Source organism: Nakaseomyces bracarensis, assembly GCF_045282275.1.
Source record: "Nakaseomyces bracarensis strain CBM3 chromosome Unknown Scaff7_0, whole genome shotgun sequence".
Classification (NCBI taxonomy): domain Eukaryota; kingdom Fungi; phylum Ascomycota; class Saccharomycetes; order Saccharomycetales; family Saccharomycetaceae; genus Nakaseomyces; species Nakaseomyces bracarensis.
In genome coordinates, this window is record NW_027263968.1 from 1 (window position 1) to 21551 (window position 21551).

Genomic DNA, 21551 nt, shown 5'->3' on the forward strand with positions numbered 1-21551 from the left:
AGCACCCAGACCCCACAGCACCCAGACCCCACAGCACCCAGACCCCACAGCACCCAGACCCCACAGCACCCAGACCCCACAGCACCCAGACCCCACAGCACCCAGACCCCACAGCACCCAGACCCCACAGCACCCAGACCCCACAGCACCCAGACCCCACAGCACCCAGACCCCACAGCACCCAGACCCCACAGCACCCAGACCCCACAGCACCCAGACCCCACAGCACCCAGACCCCACAGCACCCAGACCCCACAGCACCCAGACCCCACAGCACCCAGACCCCACAGCACCCAGACCCCACAGCACCCAGACCCCACAGCACCCAGACCCCACAGCACCCAGACCCCACAGCACCCAGACCCCACAGCACCCAGACCCCACAGCACCCAGACCCCACAGCACCCAGACCCCACAGCACCCAGACCCCACAGCACCCAGACCCCACAGCACCCAGACCCCACAGCACCCAGACCCCACAGCACCCAGACCTTTTTTTCTTTGTTTTCCTTATTATGTTTGTTGTTTTGTTTGTTTTTATATAATATGTTTCGTTACAATCCTTTTAATTTTTTTTTTTTTTGTTTTAATTTTTTATAAACTTCTGATAAATGTTGGCTATATTTAATTTGTATTTTTGTTTGCTGTTATGTTTTATAGGGATTTTTATATTTTGTTGTTTTTTCTAGTAAGAACATAATGTATTCCTGCAGTTAATATTTTTAGCTGATAAAGAAAGTTATTAATTTGTTTATATTTTATTTTTAGTTTGTCAGGGTATTGCTCTTTATAAAGATGTAAATATTTTTTTAGTTGGCTGGAAGAAAATAATGATAAGAAATATTTAATGTTTTGGTGCTTATATGATCATGGAAATTGTATACATAGTTTGTTGCTGACAGTATATATAATAATTTTAAACAATACATAGGGTATTAATCTATTATAATGGCTGACAAAAATTCAAAAACTAAAGTTGAATTTTTAAGAAACAGGTTAATTTTTATAAAAGAATTATGAATTTTAAAACGTCTAAATTATTAAACTGTAAATAAATATATTAAACGAACGGATTGCATGCAATTATTAAAGTCTTAATGTAGGAAAAGACGTATTATTCATAGTATTTGTATCAAATACTATGTGCTTTGTTTGATGAAAGCGTTCTTAATTATACTAAGTCGATCAAAAACAACTAAAGTAATAATAAGGCAAATAAAGATAACAGGTAAAAGTGTAATCGTCCTATGTCCACTGAAATGGCTGCGTTGTGTAACTGTTGAGAGAAAATATTTGGCGAAATAATACTTTGAGACGTTGGATGTGACCCATATGTTACAGATGTAAAAGGGATGGGACCAGATGAGGTTGGGGTTGTTGGAACAGTTTTAGTAGGCGTTGTTGGGTTACCATTAGCATTCTGAGTTGTGACATCGGATACAAAAGCTGTTAATTGTTGTCCGTTCGTTGTTATAACAGTTAATTGGTTACTAAATTTGTTAATAACAGTTCCAGAGGAGTTTGGAATATTAGCAGGTATGACAGATTTCACACTGTTAGTAGAGGAAGTAGTTGACAGTATTGTGGAAGATTGCTGCTCTGATGATAAATACACTGAATTAGCTCCTGCTAACGTCTTGTATAGTTTAGTCCATGTAGATGTGGCAATAGTTCCATCACTGTCTGTATATAGAGATATGATTACTTCTTTGTGAATTGTCTCACCGTCGGACACATATGCAGTATCTTCAATGGTTGAAGCAGGTAATTCCGTAACAGTCGTAATGATGATATTACCAGCCAAGTTGGTGGTAGTGCCGTGGTGGACAACTTCAACACTACCGTCGGAGTCGGTGATGGTGTTAGTGTAGTCGTCTTTAACATTGTCAATGGAGCTGGTGCTGTAGCCTGGGTTGCCACAGCTATTGCCACAATTGTTACTTTCAATAGTTTCAGATGTGCCAATGACAACTGGTTTACCATCACTATCAGTGGTAGTGACGAATTGCACAGAGTCATTCACGATAATGCTGTCAGAGTGTGTCTCAACGTTGGGGTTGTCATTGGTGTTACCACTGGAAGTTGCAAAACTTACTATGGCTGATCGACCGCTACTACCAATTTTATCTATACTGCTGGAATCAAGTTGAAAAGATTGAAATACTCCCTTAGTATCTAGCTTGACTCTGAAATGTTCCTCGGCACTATCGGTCACAATCTCGCCCTTACCATCAGTGGTGATGAAGTACGAGATCACATCCGTCTCAACATAGGCCTCCTCTGTGTTGGTCCTGTCCGTGGTGGTCACGGCTGGAGGACTGTACACGCTACTGTTGCTGGCCGTCACGAACCCGCCATACGAGTCCGTCGTCACCCAGTAGCTGATCACAACATACTCAGTCACGTTGTTCCCCAAGTCAACAGTCTTAGTCGTGTTTGGAGGTGCAGGTCCCAGAGAGGTGCGAGCTGCAGCAGAGTCGATCTTCTGTCTGCTCTTCACAACTACACTCTCGGTCACAATCTCGCCCTTACCATCAGTGGTGATGAAGTACGAGATCACATCCGTCTCAACATAGGCCTCCTCTGTGTTGGTCCTGTCCGTGGTGGTCACGGCTGGAGGACTGTACACGCTACTGTTGCTGGCCGTCACGAACCCGCCATACGAGTCCGTCGTCACCCAGTAGCTGATCACAACATACTCAGTCACGTTGTTCCCCAAGTCAACAGTCTTAGTCGTGTTTGGAGGTGCAGGTCCCAGAGAGGTGTGAGCTGCAGCAGAGTCGATCTTCTGTCTGCTCTTCACAACTACACTCTCGGTCACAATCTCGCCCTTACCATCAGTGGTGATGAAGTACGAGATCACATCCGTCTCAACATAGGCCTCCTCTGTGTTGGTCCTGTCCGTGGTGGTCACGGCTGGAGGACTGTACACGCTACTGTTGCTGGCCGTCACGAACCCGCCATACGAGTCCGTCGTCACCCAGTAGCTGATCACAACATACTCAGTCACGTTGTTCCCCAAGTCAACAGTCTTAGTCGTGTTTGGAGGTGCAGGTCCCAGAGAAGTGTAAGGTACCGCAGTGTCTAACTTCTCTCTGCTCATCAAAATTATACTCTCTTTCACAAAGTCGCTCTCCGCAATAGTATTCAGGGAATACGAGATCACATCCTTCTCGATATAACCTTCATCAGAATTAGTAGAGACAATCGTCTTCAAAGTAGGAGAAAGGAAAAGACCCTCAGTCATGACACTCCAAAACAAGTTCCCGTTCCAATACGTCGCTCTCTCATAGATAACCCATTCATATAAAGTTACGTTGTTTGGCTGGACTTGTTGATACGTTATGTGAATGGTTTCGACCGTAGAAGTATGGACAACACTATCGGTGATGATTTCACCCTGTTCATCAGTAGTGATAAAATAAGATATCACATCATTCTCAACATAAATCTCATCCATGTTAGTTGAGATGAAGGTCTCCATGGTAGGAGGGCTATAAACGATGCTGTTCTTGGCTGTGTAAGTGCTCCCATTGTCATTTGTCGTGAGCCAGTAACTGATTATTTCATATTCTGTTACATTATTGCCAAGGTCAATCTTGACTGTTGTTGGAGATGGGGCTAGGTTTTCTTCCTTGACTGCCTGTTTCATCAAAGTTCCATCATCTTCCATCCGATGGGTAATAACATTGCCATTAGATGTCTTATCACCATTTAGGGCCTTATTGCTTGATATATTCTCACTCAGTACTAAACTTAGCTGTAAGAGCAATAGTAAGTTACGGAAACTTTTTGAAGTCATATATAATTTATCACGATATATGTTTATTATCAAAATATTGCTTATTCGAACTAAATACAACTATATCTTGTTTAATTAATTCAGTATTCTAAAGTTATGGATAATCAAGGTATGGAAACAATGAGGAGCAAAATCGCTCCTAGGAGAATAAAAGACTCAATTATATAAGGGGCAAAGTGGGCGAAAAATTGTTAGAATGCATTTATGATTCAGCAGGAAATTTTTAGTTCTTAAGATAAAGTGTCAATCGACGGAAGATTAAATATTAGAAGAAAAGAAAAAGACAAATTTGCATCAGGTAATGAATACTATTTCGGTGGGATATTCTTAAGTTTAGGCAGTATATCACCAAGGCAATAAATACTGGATAAAATTCAGTGGGATGTAATTAGGTTAGTGAAGATTCAATTTTCGTATTGACCACCTTCTATATTTATTTTGGAACACTCTGAAATAAATGTAGAAGACTGTATTTGCGAATTTGTTATCTCGGCCATTTCTTTCCTAATTTGTAGGCTCGGCCTTATCTTTCGTTCATTCTCGACCTGTTTTTTGTTTTTCCCGGGAAAATCACAAAAAAAGGATTTTCCTAAGCTTCTTTCAAGGGTCCCGCACCAATGAAAAAAGGAAGATACACTACACACGAGAAGATCGAGAGATTTGCATCAAGGGGCAACATCTAAATCACTTACATGAAATAGAAACATTAGCAATGTTAGGTGCATGATTTTCTCCACGGTTGATATGTTTATAAAAAACAAATCTCTCCTTATTTTTTTTTTTTGCAGGAATGGGAACGTCATGGAATTCAGGGAAGAAAAAGAAATCTTGAATGTGAGAATCTACATCAGTTTAGTGAATCCCCCTTGAATTCCACCACGGAATTACTTTGGAAAATAAGGAATAACACTCTAAAATCCCGCTCATAGGCAAAAAGTAAGAATGTTTTTTATTTGTATACACAATACATCAACTTATGGTGTAACCGCATTAGGAGAAGTATTTTTGATCCTTATTTTGTTGCTATTTTAGCTCTACGATTTGGTATTATGTTATCTTTTATTCAAAAGTTTACCGGTTTCTCTTTAACATTCTAGATATTTCTTTCTTTTTTTGTAAAATTATACAAGCTTTATTTATTTTCTCAAATCTATCATATAAATCACAAGATTAAACCAGAATACTAGTGTAATGGAATACAATAATATATTGCACAAAAGATTCAATAATCCCACGGATTGAAAAGGAAAGTATCTATGGACTACATTTTGTTATTGTCATAGTTGCACGGCACTTTGTCTACCCAAATTTTTAGTTCCAGGGAATGCGGTAAAGGGAACGGGATATTTTGTTTAAAGACATATGATCAAGCACTCTGTTTGAAAGGGACACTTTTCCGTAGGTTTCAACAGTAAATCAGATGGGGGGGGTAATACTTGCATAGTTGATTCAAAATCATTGGTTGTTGAAGATACTACTGGATTAATGGACTCAGTTGAAGTATTTGTTCACGTAGAGCTGAGTTACTTTGATTTTTTTATCACTGCCACCCCTATTCCTACTCCTAAGTAAATGTGAATTGGCAGGAACTTAATAAGGTTTTTTAGTAATAAAATCTGTATTATTTTAGCCGCAGAACCTGCACACAGATCTTCGTAAGTCAGGAGACGTAATATATTACCCAAGGTGAACTAAATAGGCAAAAAGTTGGATTAACTATATTCTAAAGAAGTTTTCAGAAGTTTCATAGTTAATAGTTACTCCTTTTTGAATTAGCAGCCATTTTTGCTTTATGAATTCTTTACTCACTGCTCCTTAAAATATTATATATAAATCGATTATAATATCCTCTGATTCATGCATCAAGTAATATCTAATATAGTCACGTGTATTATTTTATTTAGGTATCTGTGATTTCAAAGGCGGGTAACAAAAAAGCTGTTAAAGGCTATCCTTCGAACTTTAAATTTTCATATTTTGTAGTCCCGGTACAGCTGCTAGGATATGGGATGACTAACCGAATATTATATATCGCTTATTATTAAACTAATCAGTAAAATATCATATTTCTAGTATTTTTATAAACATTTTAAGTGCTGGTATTTTGTATATTACATAGTAATGTTAGTGAGCTAATTGAATATTTGCAGATATATAGGCTTTGAAGTAAGAATATATTATATAGTTGCTATTTTTAATCTAGCTTAACACGGACAGCTTTAGCTTGTAGGTAACCATCTAGAGCCTCTGAAGACATCTCACGACCTAAACCGGAAGCGTTGAAACCACCGAATGGAACATTATGGTGGAAATCATTATATGTGTTAACCCAGACAGTACCAGCCTTAAGCTTATCAGCAACCTTGATGGCACTGTTGATGTTAGTTGTGTGAATACCAGCAGCTAGACCGTATTGGGAATCATTTGCCATTTGGACAACGTGATCCAAGTCCTTGAACTTAGTAACAGTGACAACTGGTCCGAAAATTTCTTCCTTAACGATTCTCATATCCTCAGTCACATCAGCAAAAATAGTTGGTCTAATGAAGAAACCCTTCTCACCTAATCTTTCACCACCAGTAACTAAAGTTGCACCTTCCTTCTTACCAATGTCGACGTAGCTTAAAATTTTATCTAGTTGCATTTGGGACGTTTGAGCACCTTGGAAAGTGGACTCATCAAATGGGTTACCAACCTTCAAAGCCTCAGAAGCAGTCTTGAATTCTTGAACGAAGCTGTCGTAAATAGATTCTTCAACATAAACTCTTGAACCAGCACAACAAACTTCACCGGAATTGTAGTAGATACCTAGAATGATGTTTTGAACAGCCTTCTTTAGCTCAGCATCGCCAAAAACAATGTTAGGGGATTTACCACCAAGCTCTAATGTAACCTTCTTCAAGGTTTGAGCTGCAGAAGAATAGATGTGCTTACCAGTGGCAGTGGAACCAGTGAAAGCAATCTTCTTAATGTTTGGATGAGTAGTTAAAGCTTCACCGACAATCTTACCGAAACCAGATACAATGTTGATAACACCAGGTGGGATACCAGCCTTTGGAATGTATTTAGAGACATATAGAGCAGAAAGTGGCGTAGATTCAGCGGTTTTTAGAACAACAGTGTTACCGGTAACCAAAGCTGGGGCGATCTTCCAGGCCCACATTAGCAATGGGAAGTTCCATGGGATAATTTGACCACAAACACCCAATGGTTCTCTCTTGACGTAGTTGAAGTAGTTAGAACCGGTGTTAACAACTCTGCCATCAATCTTGTCAGCTGCACCAGCAGATGACTTTAAATAGTTGATAACCAATTGAACATCACCTCTTGCAGATTGGATAGCCTTACCGTTGTCCAATGATTCAATAGATGCGATAATCTCCTTATCCTTTTCAATATATTCAGCTAGCTTGTACAAAGCTTGGCCTCTCTCAAATGGTTCAATGTCAGTCCAGCTTCCGTTCTTGAAAGCAGTGTCAGCAGCTTGTACTGCTGTCTCAACATCATCCTCTCTACCTTCATAAATGTGACAAATTTCTTCTTCAGTGCTTGGGTTGACAACTTCGAAAGTCTTGTGTTGCTTAGAAGGAACAAACTGGTTGTTAATGAAAAGACCAGTTGGCTGCTCATACTCCAATCCGTTTGGTAATTTAATTGGGACGTGCAATGGCAAATGAGAGTATGCTCTCAAAACCATAACAGAGGAAACCCCTGTAGTTCTAGCTCTGGCTGCCTTAGCCAAAACACTAGTAGTCGATCTAAACATTGTGATTTTCTAATAAATGATAATAAAGAATATTATAGGGCTAGCAATAAAGAAAAAAAAAAGAAATGACAATAGTTTGTTGTTAATTTCTTATTCTTCCTTTATCCTTTTTAACCTTTTATTACAAAACTAAACTTTATACATAACAAATAAAGAAGCATGACACGTCTTTGTCAAATTTATCTCGTCTATCCCCATGCTCTTTATATAGTACACAATATACAGTTAAAGTTGTAAGAGTCTGGGTCTTTTTAAGAGTGTAAACCGATATTCACCAAAAAAAATAAAAATAAAGCGATGAGGTTAACACAATTTAGGGAGAGCAACTCTTATTCAGTTCTCCTCTACGTGATCATCTCCATTTCTAATCCCCCCAACAATTATAGATATCTACAAACAGTCCAAGAGGAGGAGGGATGCTAGTGATTTTTTTGCAAGATGAAAACAGAAACCCCTCTCTACTTTACACTTATAACACAAGGAGTAGCGGTTTTTCTTCTTTCTCTTCTTTTCTTGATGATCACACATCAGTTTTTCCTTAGAACGTTGAAAGGACCCTGTGCTCTGAGTGTGTGTACGTTCCTCATACTAAGAGATTATCTGTCTACTCAATTTGTTGGGTCTGTTGATATTACCTCTACATATATTTTATTAACAGGTTTCTTTTACCCTTCCAGCGTTGAAAGTGTCTAATGAACGTTGTCTCTTCCTAGCATTGTACGTCCCCCTCCTACATAAATCGTCATCCCCTGCAGGTTTCGTTACATCCCCCTTTTGGTGTGAGAATACGAAGTACCCCAGCTCTGTTGAGTCTCTCAGAGCGAAAGAAAGAAAAAAAAGAGGAGAGGTAAATAACGTCATTTCATAAGAAAGGGACAACCAAGATGTGCGGGGAAGGTAATGATCAATGAAATATCTTTGTAAGAAAATTGATAGTTTAAACGTTCATGAGTATGTCTGTTATAACTTAACGGTCAAAGGGAAGTTGGATATATTTGGAAGTCTCCAAAATATTTTGAATTTTTTTGTTAATCGAGTCCTGACATGCACCACAAATTAAGAAATTTACGTTAAAATGGATGGCATGAAAGAGAAAAGCACATGATAGAGAAAACTCATGATAGAAACAATAAAGAGGGGTTCAATGAACAAAAAAAAATTGCTTATTAACTGTGAAAGAATACATATATTATCATTTTTCCTTGAATTTGCTGCTCGATATCTCAGTAAAAAGATCAAGATATCTGATACCAGATACTCTTCAGTTCTTTAAAAGAACTGGGTACATCACTGCAACCGCACGCGGATACGCCTTTTTTACTTTCTTATATTGCATTGTGTATTTTCCTGTAAGAAAAACTAGTAGGTGCATAATAAATCAATGTGTAAAAAGTGAGAAACAACGATTTAATGAAAACCCAACAAAAAATAACCGGGTTTTCATCTCTTCAAGAATCTAGGTTCCTCCTATTCTATTCTTTTCATATGACCCGTGGGAATGACTGAAATGTAATTAAGAGAGGGAAGCTGTATTTAATATTCGCTATCTCGATCAACCCAAGATTCGTAGAGATTGTTGTTAGTGATGAGAAAGCCATTATTTTTCTATTACCCGACATCCGAAACTTCGGACAAGAGTTCTATCTCAAAAGAGCCTCAAGCTGGGAGTAGTTTATCGGAAATTAAAAGCCAACAAACATTCTGAATTAGGTTGATACCTGCAAATTACTACGTTTATAATATTTATGTTTAAGATAAATGTAATAAAAATTATATGGATTAATGTCTCTAGAAAACAAGATCAACACTTACAAAAATATATTCAGAATATACCGCTTTCATGCTCTCATATTAAGTATTGGTATGCCTATTTGCAATAAACAATTACCTAATCACTTCTTTGAGACACGGGCATGCAATCTTTAAAGCTTGCTCAAATAATTCGATGTCTTTCAGAGTACTTGAGAAGTCATTATCTGATATATCTATGCCTTCAAGATATGTAGTAGGTATAGATGTAATGATATTTTTAGGATCTGATAAATTGTTGGAACCTAGTTCCAAGTATCGTAGAAATGGGACCCTTTCAGCTAACTCATTCGGCAATCTCATCAATGAAGAATGCCCGGATAATTTGAAATACTTTAAAATAGGAAACTTGGAGTTGTTTTCAATATTATCATCCAACATAAAATAATTCCTTATCCTGGCATCATTGAATTGATCACTATTTACACCGAGAATAGAAAGTTTGGTTAATGATAATGGAAGTTCCCTAAAATGACTGTTCAAACCTGTCAGTACCATTTCATCTAAATTTTTGAATGAATCTTGGTTAAAGTTTATATTACAAAGAAGTTTGCCGTCGATACCTAGACATTTGATTCTACAGTTAGATGTTATATTAGTGTCAATAGTGATTTCTTCTATTGGGTTGCCATTCACAAACATTTTCTTTAGTTTTTTTAGGTGATTGATATTCAAAATTTTTTTGATTTGATTATCTTTCAAATCAAGGATTTCAACATTATCTAACCAGCAGTTGGAGGATTTGCCATATTTTCCCCTTATCGTTGCAAAATCTAGGGTTCCTTCTAATAGGTTTGAACTTAAATTCAACTCGACTAGGCTATAGACATTTTCAATACCACATAATAATTTTATCTCATTATTACTTAATATTAGCTTCTTCAAGTGCGGTAAACTATCAAATGTCTGATGCATTGAATTGATTTTATTATTGGAGAAATTAACTACTTCCACATGAATTAAATCCTGTAATAATAAAAAAGCGTTTGTAATGTCATTCTTAGAGGCATTAATATTCATGATGCATAATGGTAGACCATTCAAACTGTTCAGGTAATTATTACTTACATCAATTTCCAGCAATGAGGGTAAAAAGTCATCTAGTTGATTTACATTCAAAAGGTGCTGACCTTTTAGATCAATACTTCTGACTTTCGTCCAATCAGCCTCATGGTTTACCACCTCTGTTAATATTGATAAAAGATTAATTTTATTCTCATGAAATGATGTATTTCCTTCAAATTGCGATACCGATGTAATATCAGCTGCTTCAGGAGGGGTAGTATTTCCATCGTAACGACTATGTATTGTTTCTTTAATTGGACTTAATTGGTCATTGAAATTATGACCTTTATTGCGTTTTCGAGAGCTTGTTTCTGTCAGGATACCGGTCTGTAGATAATCTTTGTGTTCAATTATATATTTTCGATCTATCTTTGGTGGGGTGAGAGATGTGTCATCTGATATAAAACCAGATTCATCCTGCTCATCCAATTTTGTTTCTTTGAATTCCTCTATTGTTGGTGATTCTTTAGCCGTGTTTGAAATGTCACTACTCCGTAAAATTTTTGAATTGATTCCTCTCCTATGGTTTTTTTTTTGTATTTGAAACCTGTTGTTGTGAATAACCTCCGAATCTAAAGAATATTCCTCGGTATTTTGTGTACTTGTGTTCGATGTAGTATTCTCCACTGTATGACTGTTTGTAATATCGTGATTTTGGGACTCCGGTTCTTGCCACAAACCATTCGCTTGATTGAAAACCAAACCAATCGACTCTGGAGTTATTAATGGAACCTCAGAAACAGTATTCGTTTTCGATTTATCATTGCCAAGTTTTTGCTGAGCATTTTTGTTTTCAGCCGATGTTGGAGGAGACTGGGATGAGGTTGACATTCTTGATAGTGAAGAAGTACTTGAAATTTTTCTTGAGGTGTTGTCAGAGACAGACTCAAGTCTATGTAGGCGTTTTTGGTTTTTCGCAGATTCAAAATCATGATATGATAGCGAGTTCACCTCATTCTTCGGATAACGTCCATTTGAATCAGTTTCGTTGTGATAAGCATGTGAGTAGCTGGTATCAGAATTAGAGGTTTCGTTACTTACAATTCGTTGGGTGGTGGAGTTGATAGCGTAGTTTGATTTTTGATTCTTCAGAACATTATGAAAGATATTGGCAGCTTCCAGCGCTGGATCAGTATCATTAACATAAGAGGGGCCTTCCTCGTGAAATTTTGCGTTATCTTTTTCAATTCGGTAATCACTTTCAAAATGATCAGCTTCACTGTCAGTTTTAACACTCCCATTTCTCATCACATGCGAGTTATTGCTACCATTATTTTTTTGACCTTGTTTTCTGAAAGTGTTTGTATTAAGGTATCCTGATATGTCATCTAATGCCTGGGTAACCACTAGATCACCATGCGGCAGCAGCAATTGACCTTCAGAACTCTGGTCCTTACCGCCGTTACCCATCATAAATGCCTTATACTGTGGAATATCCTCTACGGAGCCTTCGTTTTTGGGCTTATGTCTTTGCTGTACAGTAGCGTACATAACGCTTTGGTCTGCTCCTCCGAGGACAGAACCACTATTTGTTCTCTCCAATCTACTTTCCTCATCATCTTCTTCCTTCAGCTGAGACATAAACTTGGAATCCGAAAACTCGTGATTCGAAACGTACTCCTTTGTCTTATTAGCTCTCGGCACCATTAAATTTACACCAACATCACTTCCTGACATAGTTTATGTTTATTGTAAAGTGGAAACCAGAAATATTTCCTCTATACCTTACAGTAAGTATCCGATACGTATTGTATAGTATTTATTATACGATAATAATAAATAACTACCTAACCTACAATTCAAACTATTATAACTTATCCATATCTAATTAGGAAGAGCATCGCCGTGCAAACAAATCGCTTGTTTAACAAACCTCTTGTTTGTTTACATAGCAAAAAAATTAAAAAGGCCCATTGTCCTTCCGTACATCCAGCACACGCTGATCGCGCGCTCTTCGGGGGGAAAAAAAAATTAAAAGATACCAATAAATCACATGAATCGTTCGTCAGGAGTGTTTATAATGTGATATATCGTGAAACAGTATATATTTATATTATGAAAACGTAAACAGAAAAATGAGTTGAAATTTGGCTGTAGAGACAATGAATAAAAGGGGGAGATAATAAGGTTACCCGTAGAGTATTTTTCACATATTTCCGTTCCAGGAAATAAGGTATGTCCTTAGAATTATTACATGTCCTAAGGTGGGTGTAATTTTCACTTAGGTTGGCTTTTATATTAATGATTACGTTGTCAGTAATTTTATTTTTCTCGAGCGAAAAATTGAGTGTTAAAAAACTAAGTAACTATATTCGATTGAGGACCTCCTATTTCATATATTTCTTTGTCAATAATAGGCTCTTCTTATCCTAAAAACAGTGGCTGTGAGTCGTGAACAATACTAGTATGTAAAAAAAAAAATATAAAAAAATAAATTACCCTTGTTGTGCGAGGAATCTTTCATAAAAGATTTTTTATATAATTTTCAATTCTTTACGCGTTTTTTCCAGTTTCCCGACGCGAGACGATGACCTTTCCCAGTAGGCATCTAAACAACAACACCGCTTTGAAAAAGGGACTAGTAGACCTCTTTTATCTTTGAATACCGATGCTATCTAGTCTGACAAAGGGACAGAGTGGAAATTCTAGTAGATGGTAAATGGTTATCTTTCTTTAAAATTTTTTTTATTATTGTAGTAGTAAGAACATTTGACAGGTCTCATTTCTTCTTTTATGTTTTTTTTTTGTTAAACTCATTCTTTCATTGTGTACCTTTAATAATATAAAATCCTTTTATTAGAATTATATATATGTTTTTTGTTTGTTTTTTTGTTATTCTTTGTTTTTATTTATTTTAGTGAGGTAGAATATAAGCACATAAGATAACTAGATAATTTAAACCTACCTTACGTCTAGACAGGTTTGGGCTTATATAAACAAAACAGAGTGCAGATAACTCAAAAAACAACAGTATTAAGAAAAGAGAAACGACTCTATTTGCTTTACCATTCAAACTGGCCTTATAAAGAATAGAAAGACGTAGGGGAATAACTATCACTACTCTAACGTCAAAATTATCTACAAAAAAGGTTACGTGGCTGTATTATTATTACTATTATCCATTTTCGATTTGTTTTAAGAACGGAAGTACCAATTGGTATTCTGTAATTGTTAATTTCCATTATAATTTCTCATCATAAGAAGAGATTTAGGTCAACGACTGAAAGAAAAAAATTGAAAAAATTTTGAAAAATTAAAAAAAAAAAAAGAAAAATACACAGAAATACAAAATTAATTACTGGTAATAAAAAATAATTAATTAATAAATTACTGTGTGATAAAATTGTTGAAGTATCTTGCGCTTTTTAGTCTATTGTTGTGGTTAATATCAACTGTTATATTGTTATATTTAAAGAGAAAAAAAAAATTGGGTGAAAGTTGAAGCTCAAATTAAAATAGAGAAAAAAAAAGCATGTCAGAATTATCTGAGTCACAACAACAGGATGTGTACCAGTATTATATTTCACTGAAAACATTCTTTGAAGCAACAGATTCTAATAAGGATAGATCGAGCTCTAGTAGAGCCCAAAAAGCCAGAGCAAAACTTTTGAAATTGAGTCCGTCTCAATTCTATGAGTTAAGTACCGATGTTTCTGATGAACTGAATAGGAGAATCGATGAAGACCAGGACCAACCAGAATATCTGCTTCCTAAGGCGAGTTTCCATGTAAAGAGGAATCAAGCAAGACAAAAACTAGCAAAATTATCTCAAACTCGATTTAACGATCTTATTGATGACATACTATATGAAATTTATAGGAGAGGTTATGATAAATCACAGCCTTCGAAGAATGATAGCAGCATGCATGAGATACCGGCAGATGTGCATAGGGAAGACAAAAATTCCATCAAAATACAAGAAGAAGTAGATCACTTACCTAAACAGTTAGAAGGAAATGATGAACAGGCAAACAATGATACAACAACCTCATCTTCTGTTCAACCCTTACTTGTGTTACCTAAGAAAGCCTCTATCGATTGGTCATCAGATGAAGAAGAGACAAATGATAAGGTAGAACGTGAAGTTGGTGAACTTGCCGAAGTAGAGACAAAGTCGAAAGATATCTCAAATATGATAGAGAGCACTTTCCAAAAAGCTGCTGATATCCAAGAAATGGAATATAAAGAGAGCCCTAAACCCAAGTCGGAATCTGATTTAAATACTACTCCTGATTTAAACCAAGTTATACAGTCTGAATTCAACTCAACGGATCAAGTCTATGAGTCGAATAATATCTCATTTGAATACGACCAGCCTCAAGATACTTATAGCACAACCAATGATTTTCAATCACTATATAAATCTGCTGAAGATATTTCTGAAATACAGGATGATAAAGATGAGGACAATGAATTAGCGAACAAAGCAACAGATACTTTACACTCTTCTACTTCAGTTGAAGAAAGATACCAAAAAGATTTTATTCAACTTAACTCTGAAATTCGCGATCTCTCTATTGAAAATGAACATTTAAAACAAAGGATCTCTGAACTAGAAATTGAAATTAAATCTCCCTCTAAAGCTAAAAGAAATGAATCAAATTTGCAGCCAATGGATACAAAGAGAGTTCTAAAAAAATTAATGGATGAGAATATCCTAAATGATTTCAAAACCCTAGAGAGCTATTTTGACTCGAATGGATATATTTCGGTCGATGTTGTTGAGAACATTAGGGAAAATGTTAATCAGATATATGCGATAATTTATGACAATTACAATAGTAAAAAAGATAATTTCGACATTAATGGTAGACAATTATTTAAACATATGGCACACATATCTGATTCTGTTGCTAAAGTATTGAATATGGTGGATTTCCCAGAATTCAATGACCAATCTGTTATCTTAAAAGCTGCCATATCGCACGCAATCACTACTTTAAGGTATTATACCACATATGGTCCATTAATTCCTGTTATCACATTGCTAGCATCGATCACAGAGGTTTTATTCTCATTTTGTAGCTTGATTAAAATTGCAAAAATAAAATTAGATGAGAAAAAATCTCTATTCGGGGAGATTGCGGACTCTAACAGCAACAAATCATTTAAAAATGAAACAATACCTACATTTCCATCTACACCAGTTGTTGCAGAGAAAAAGACATCTACTCCATTTTTTGAAAAACCAAAAGATGTTGATGGCTTCTTAGATCAGAATGATGAATCTCCTGTTAAACCGTTAAAGATAACCCAAAAGGCAATCAATAGTCCGAAGCTTACACCTGCAACGAGTTCTAGAAAACCTTCAGGGACAGGCTTGTTTTCGTTAAAAATTGACACGAAATCTGTTGATGCACTATCAAAATTAAATGAAACCTCTCACGAAAAAGATTCCGATATAACTCCATCAAAAAAGAAGCCTGAAATTCAAGAAAACCCATCTAAATCCAATGATTTAGAAATTATATCACCTAAAAAAGATGATGAAGAAAAAGCCTCTAAATCGAGTGGCATGGATGTTCAAGCACCTAAAAAGGATATTCATAATCCTCAAGAGGTTATCGACTCTAACAACAATACTATTCATGAGGTAATTACTAAAGATGTATTGGAAACAAGTCCAATAAGAACTGATGTACTTCATAACAAAATTTCATCTGATCTTAAAGAACTAGACCACAATCAAGAAAGCTCTATAGAAAATATAAATGAACCCGAAGAAGAATCGGCTACAAAAGAACCACAAACTCATATTAACAAGGATGAAAACATACAAAAAAATCAAAATGAACCTGATATTCATACTCCAAAACAAAATGGCGTTCCTATATTTGGAACCATTGAAAGGGCGTCTCTGAAAAAAGTTGATTTAGCATCCCCAAATGCTAATATAAATGCGCCAAGTACAGACAGTGTTTTGAGTAGCAAAGCAAAGGGACTGGGTATAATAAAAAATCCTGAAATTCCACAATTGCCACACTCAGAAAAAAACAGTAACCAATCTGAGATCAATGAATTAAACAGGAAACTGGATTTGTCCAAAGACATTCCTGTTGGTAAAATAGAAAGAACAACCGAAATCCAAACAAGTACTGAAACTGGTTTCAATGACAGCAACCCTATTAGTGAAAATAAATCGACCGAAAACAAAGAAGCTTTTGACACTCAAGGATTGAAAGGGTTCAATACTACTGATGCAGTAAATAAGAATAGAGAAGTAAAAGTTAAACCAAAAGAGAAGATAAATCCTCAGCTAAATGCGGAAAATGTGGAGAATAGAAAAGTGGAGATAGAAGATAAACAAGAATCCAGTGAGGAAGAAGACGAATCTCTTGACGAAGAGGAATCGGAAGAGGGCGATGATACATCTGAAGAAGATGAAGAAGATGATTCTGAAGAAGATGAGGAAGATGATAATGAACAAGGTAGCGACATAAATTTCGATATAGATGCATTTGATATCGAAAATCCTGATAATACATTATCTGAGCTATTGTTATACCTCGAACATCAAACTATGCAAGTTATTTCGACTATACAAAGCTTGTTGACCTCAATTAAAGAACCACAAGCTACGAAGGGAAATCTAAGATCCGAATCTAATGCCATTAATGGTGTAATTTGGCAAATGGTGGACGCTACTAGTGTTTCAATGAATCAAAGTAGAAATGCAAATCTCAAAGAACATGGTAGTTGGGTAGTACAAAGTTTGGAGGATTGCGCTATGAGACTCACTGCACTTTGTAAATTGAAGAAGGACGGTCATATCATTCATGAGGATAATGATGATGAGTACGCTGATAAAAATTTCAAACAAAGGTTAGCTGGTATTGCATTTGATGTTGCTAAATGTACCAAAGAATTAGTAAAAACTGTTGAAGAAGCAAGTTTGAAAGAAGAAATTGATTATCTAAATGCCAGATTAACATAATATTCTAAAAAAAGATAGTAGTTTTCTAACCCAATTTGTATTTATAAAGAAAAGTTGTATTATACGCATAAAAAAGTTATATTATCTAAAATAGAGAATTTTCACTATGAACAAGATATGCTCAAGATAATATGGAGTTGATGATAGATTCTCAAATTTACATAGTAAAATTATGTTTGAAAAGAATACTCATAACGTACTTAAATATAATAAGATCATAATTTTTTAATCAATACTAATAATAAAGTAAAGATATTAAATCGAATATAATATATAATATTAATATTTGGTATCCTAATATTAACTAACCATAACAATTAATTTACATACAATCAATTAGGTCAATTTTTAGTATTATAAATTTATAATTGCGCTAAATTGATGGTGATGAATTGTAATAAAAAATATTAGGTAAAACATTTAACTAAACCCATGAATATTAAATAACTTAAAGTTGTTTCCTTAAATTCTACTCCTAACTTGCCATTTTTTTTTTTTTTATGCATGCATGTGTTTACCATGACTTATTTTTAGTGTGTTGATTATCAATTTAAACAACAATATACCTTGATTTAAATGGAATTACGATAACCTGCTCTTGAATTAACAAAGTTAGCAATTCCCTCATCTAAAATACCTAAGTCAAACCATTCATGATCAAGGGCATTTCTTGCAGTAATCCTTTTAGTTGGATCAAACTCAAACATTTTCCTACATAAATCAATGAACCAATACCAGAATAAGAACGACTCCTTGTCTAGTTTATATGGAGGAGGAAACAACCTTGAACTGTCGTAATTTGCAAAATCGTCTTGGTCCCTCCACAAAAGCTTCGAACTAATCAAACTCCAATTTTTTTCTGGAGCTAAATTCCAATTAATACTCAATCTCTCTCCATAATCCTGTTTTAATACTCTAGAAATATAAATATCAAGTCTATCACATGATTCCATAACTCTTTTCATTGACTTTTCTGTGCTGATAATTTCACCTCTCTTATTCTTCTCGGGCCATTGTAGGGTCAGAGATTGGCGATTAAAATGTCTAACTACAGTAGTATTTAAATCAGAGGGGAGATTTCCCAGTTTGTGTCTGACTTTGTAAAACATTTTATCAACCAATTTTGTAGGGAATGGAGTACCGTTTATTCTTTGCATCATTGCCATGTGTTCCAAGTTCTCGTGGATTGGGTATAAAGACTCACCAATTACAAGTTCTACCAGGACGCATGCAATAGACCAGACATCACATGGAAAAGACCATCCTAATCCTAGGACAATTTCAGGGGCTCTATAGTGTCTTGTAGAAATAACAGGTGGATGATATTCCTTGTGAAAAACTGCACTTCCGAAGTCTATAATTTTGATTTCGGGATTGGTTAAAATCTTTCTTTTCCCTTTACTAGCTAATCTCCTACGGTTGCTCATAGAATCAACAACATGTTGAGGTAAGTCATATTCAACGTAAGTTTCATCAACTAAAAGTATGTTTTCTGGCTTTAGATCTGTATGAATAATTCCCATATCATGTAAAAAGCATACAGATCTAATTAGCTGTCTTGCGATAGCTTGAATATGTGACCCTGGGAATCTTGCTATACCGTTCGAACACATAAAATCATAAACGGATCTACCGTACAAATCTGTAACCAGACAGATATGATTTTTATAATCGAAACAATCACGCAAAAGCAAGCACTGATATTGTCCAGAAGGATCATGCTCTAATATGGTGCTCAGTACACGTAATTCAGTTTTAGCTGCTTCCCTATATCTGTCTACAGCCCTTATAACTTTGACTGCTACGTACTTGTTATTGGGAGAACAAGTATCAATACATTTCAATACTTTTCCAAATGTGCCTTGGCCTAACAAATCTCTTACAATGAATTGTCCGTTAGAGCCAAATACATCATTTTCCTGGTAAATGTAATGTCCATCCTTGTCTGTCTTGAAATAATCATCGGGTACCTTTTCCAGGCCATATTTTGCGGTGCTTCTCCTCCTGCCTGTATAACTACCACTGCTACTTCCTCCACTTCCACGCCTGTTGGCGCCGGATTGGAATTTTTCAATCTCATTGGATGATGTTGGTAGTAACCTCCTGAAATTTTCTTTAAAACCAGAATGGTTACTCATGGAAGACATTGGAGACACACTATGGGCGACCTTCAATTGCACCCCACGGTTACCCTCAAGAGTTTTGCTCGATGAGCCAGTTAAATGTAATAGTTCATCATCATTTTGTACCCTAGCTGGTGGAGTAATAAGCATGCTTCCAGCGCTGCTTAGACTATTATTGTTATCGATGTTATTATTATACTGATTTTGACCGGTATTGTTATTGAAATGCAGATGACTCGAAATATCACCAAGTACGGAATTATAATGAGTATAACTTGAGTCATTGAAGATATCATTATTAACAGTACTGTTTGAAGCGATACTGTTGTTCAGATAGTAGCTGTAGGATAATCTCGAATGTGGCAGTTGAGGTAGTGATACTGTTCTCTGCTTTTTGTATCTTGACGAATCCTGCGTCAAAAGTTGTGGGTGTTGTGGAAACATCATCAAATCATCATCTTCCTCCTCTTCGTCGTCACCTTCGTCCAAGATCGCATTCTCGTTCGGAATATTTAATTTGCCATGATCATCCAGTATCAGGTCGTCCATCATATCTGATGTGTAAAAATTAATGAAACTATTAGCATTCATAGTGTTGTTATCTCTGCTCTCGATAGTGGTATTAGTATTGGTATTATTATTATTATTATTATTATTATTAGCACCTAAAATGTTGTGTGTTTCTGAGGGTAAAATTCTTGATCTCTTCCTTTTAAAACCTAGCATTATTTTCTTTAATTCTTTGTTATTATCCCTCCTCTTTTTATTACCTTATTAACTCTAAAAAAACACCTTTGTATCTTTTCAGCCTCTTTAAGTATTCTTTTCAAACCGATGAAATAAAGTGCTTCTTATTATAACTTTTTTTTTAATATTCTTATGTTAGTTTTATTTTAATATTGATTTAGCTTGCTATGCTTTTTGTATTATTATTTTATTTGTATTCCGAAGATAATAATATTACCAAAAGAATAAAGGTTTTATAGTTTTAATCTTGATTTCTTTATAAAAATTAATAAAAAATCGGTATTCCTTATTGAAATAATATCTTCTATATTTCCAGTTAATAATGTTCTATTTTTATGTTCTATTTTTCTTTTAAATTTTAAATGTGTTTTCCCTCTTAACAGTATATTAATATAGTCATATACACGGCTCCTTGCAAAGGAGGAAGAGAGAGAGAGGAGGAGGGGGGAGGGTATTTTATTTTAAACAAAGTTGGTGGATACTCAAAAGAAAACCTGGAAAAATAATAACTGGGAATTGCAAAATGAACAAAAAAAAATCAAATAGAATAATATTCTAATATTTTTTTTTTATTGAGCTGGGATAGGCAATGCCTTCAAGATAAAGGCTGGAGGAAGAGTATGGCTGTATGAGTGCGCAGTAGTGATACAAAAAATGTGGTATGGAATTGAAGAGTACATGGGAGTGTAAGATAATGAAAATACAAAAGAGAAACGATCAAAGTGCAGTGGGTTGAACCGTATTTCTGTTCTTTTGGGTTTTAATTTAGTTGACTACAAAGTACTTTTCTTTCCGGTTTTGGGGGGTAAGTTAGACTTATTATTTTTGTAGTAGTTTTTGATTTTATGTTGAAAAAGACCCAAACAATTACACTTAATTACACGTAGAAATATAGTCATATGTTCTCGTCCTTTCTCTCTCTCTCTCTCACTCTAATCCCTTTTTTTTTAATGGTATTATCCTATTTTCTATGTATTTTGTCCTCAAAGTAATAGGGATTTGCTTGCTCCTTTTTCTGTGCCAAGTATGATGCCATCTCTAGTATAGAGTGCTTCGGCCTTACACGAACTATGCCTCATATCTCCATAATTTCACTCTCAGCTAATAAAATGTCTATCTACACGTCTGTCTCTCTCTTTCATATGGTACTTTCTCGCCTATCTCTCTGCGTCGTTTGTCTCTCTCGATCTTAAAATGGCAACATATTTGCTGTTTAAGCCTACAGGAAGACTTCGACGTTACACTACCAACATCAAAATGAAGGCGTTTTATTTGTTGTTGTTGGATTTCTCCTTTTCCTGCTAC

At 35.6% G+C, this 21551-nt stretch overlaps 5 protein-coding genes across 5 annotated transcripts; 1 reads left to right on the plus strand and 4 right to left on the minus strand.

Annotated features, from left to right (window-relative positions):
- Positions 1 to 1195: 1195 nt before the first annotated feature.
- Positions 1196 to 3802, minus strand: RNJ42_01491 (uncharacterized protein; the record flags this gene model as incomplete). Its single annotated transcript, XM_071051656.1, has 1 exon — positions 1196 to 3802. The coding sequence occupies one exon, from the start codon at positions 3800 to 3802 to the stop codon at positions 1196 to 1198; it is 2607 nt and encodes an 868-aa protein (XP_070907046.1).
- Positions 3803 to 5996: 2194 nt separating this feature from the next.
- Positions 5997 to 7568, minus strand: ALD4 (aldehyde dehydrogenase (NADP(+)) ALD4; the record flags this gene model as incomplete). Its single annotated transcript, XM_071051657.1, has 1 exon — positions 5997 to 7568. One exon carries the CDS (start codon positions 7566 to 7568, stop codon positions 5997 to 5999), a length of 1572 nt encoding a protein of 523 aa, XP_070907047.1.
- Positions 7569 to 9452: 1884 nt separating this feature from the next.
- NUD1 (Nud1p) lies at positions 9453 to 12119 on the minus strand (the record flags this gene model as incomplete). Its single annotated transcript, XM_071051658.1, has 1 exon — positions 9453 to 12119. One exon carries the CDS (start codon positions 12117 to 12119, stop codon positions 9453 to 9455), a length of 2667 nt encoding a protein of 888 aa, XP_070907048.1.
- Positions 12120 to 13914: 1795 nt separating this feature from the next.
- Positions 13915 to 17376, plus strand: SPA2 (Spa2p; the record flags this gene model as incomplete). Its single annotated transcript, XM_071051659.1, has 1 exon — positions 13915 to 17376. The coding sequence occupies one exon, from the start codon at positions 13915 to 13917 to the stop codon at positions 17374 to 17376; it is 3462 nt and encodes a 1153-aa protein (XP_070907049.1).
- A 572-nt stretch (positions 17377 to 17948) lies between these two features.
- Positions 17949 to 20225, minus strand: KNS1 (serine/threonine protein kinase KNS1; the record flags this gene model as incomplete). The annotated part of the gene is made up of 1 exon (XM_071051660.1): positions 17949 to 20225. The coding sequence occupies one exon, from the start codon at positions 20223 to 20225 to the stop codon at positions 17949 to 17951; it is 2277 nt and encodes a 758-aa protein (XP_070907050.1).
- Between the last annotated feature and the right edge of the window lie 1326 nt (positions 20226 to 21551).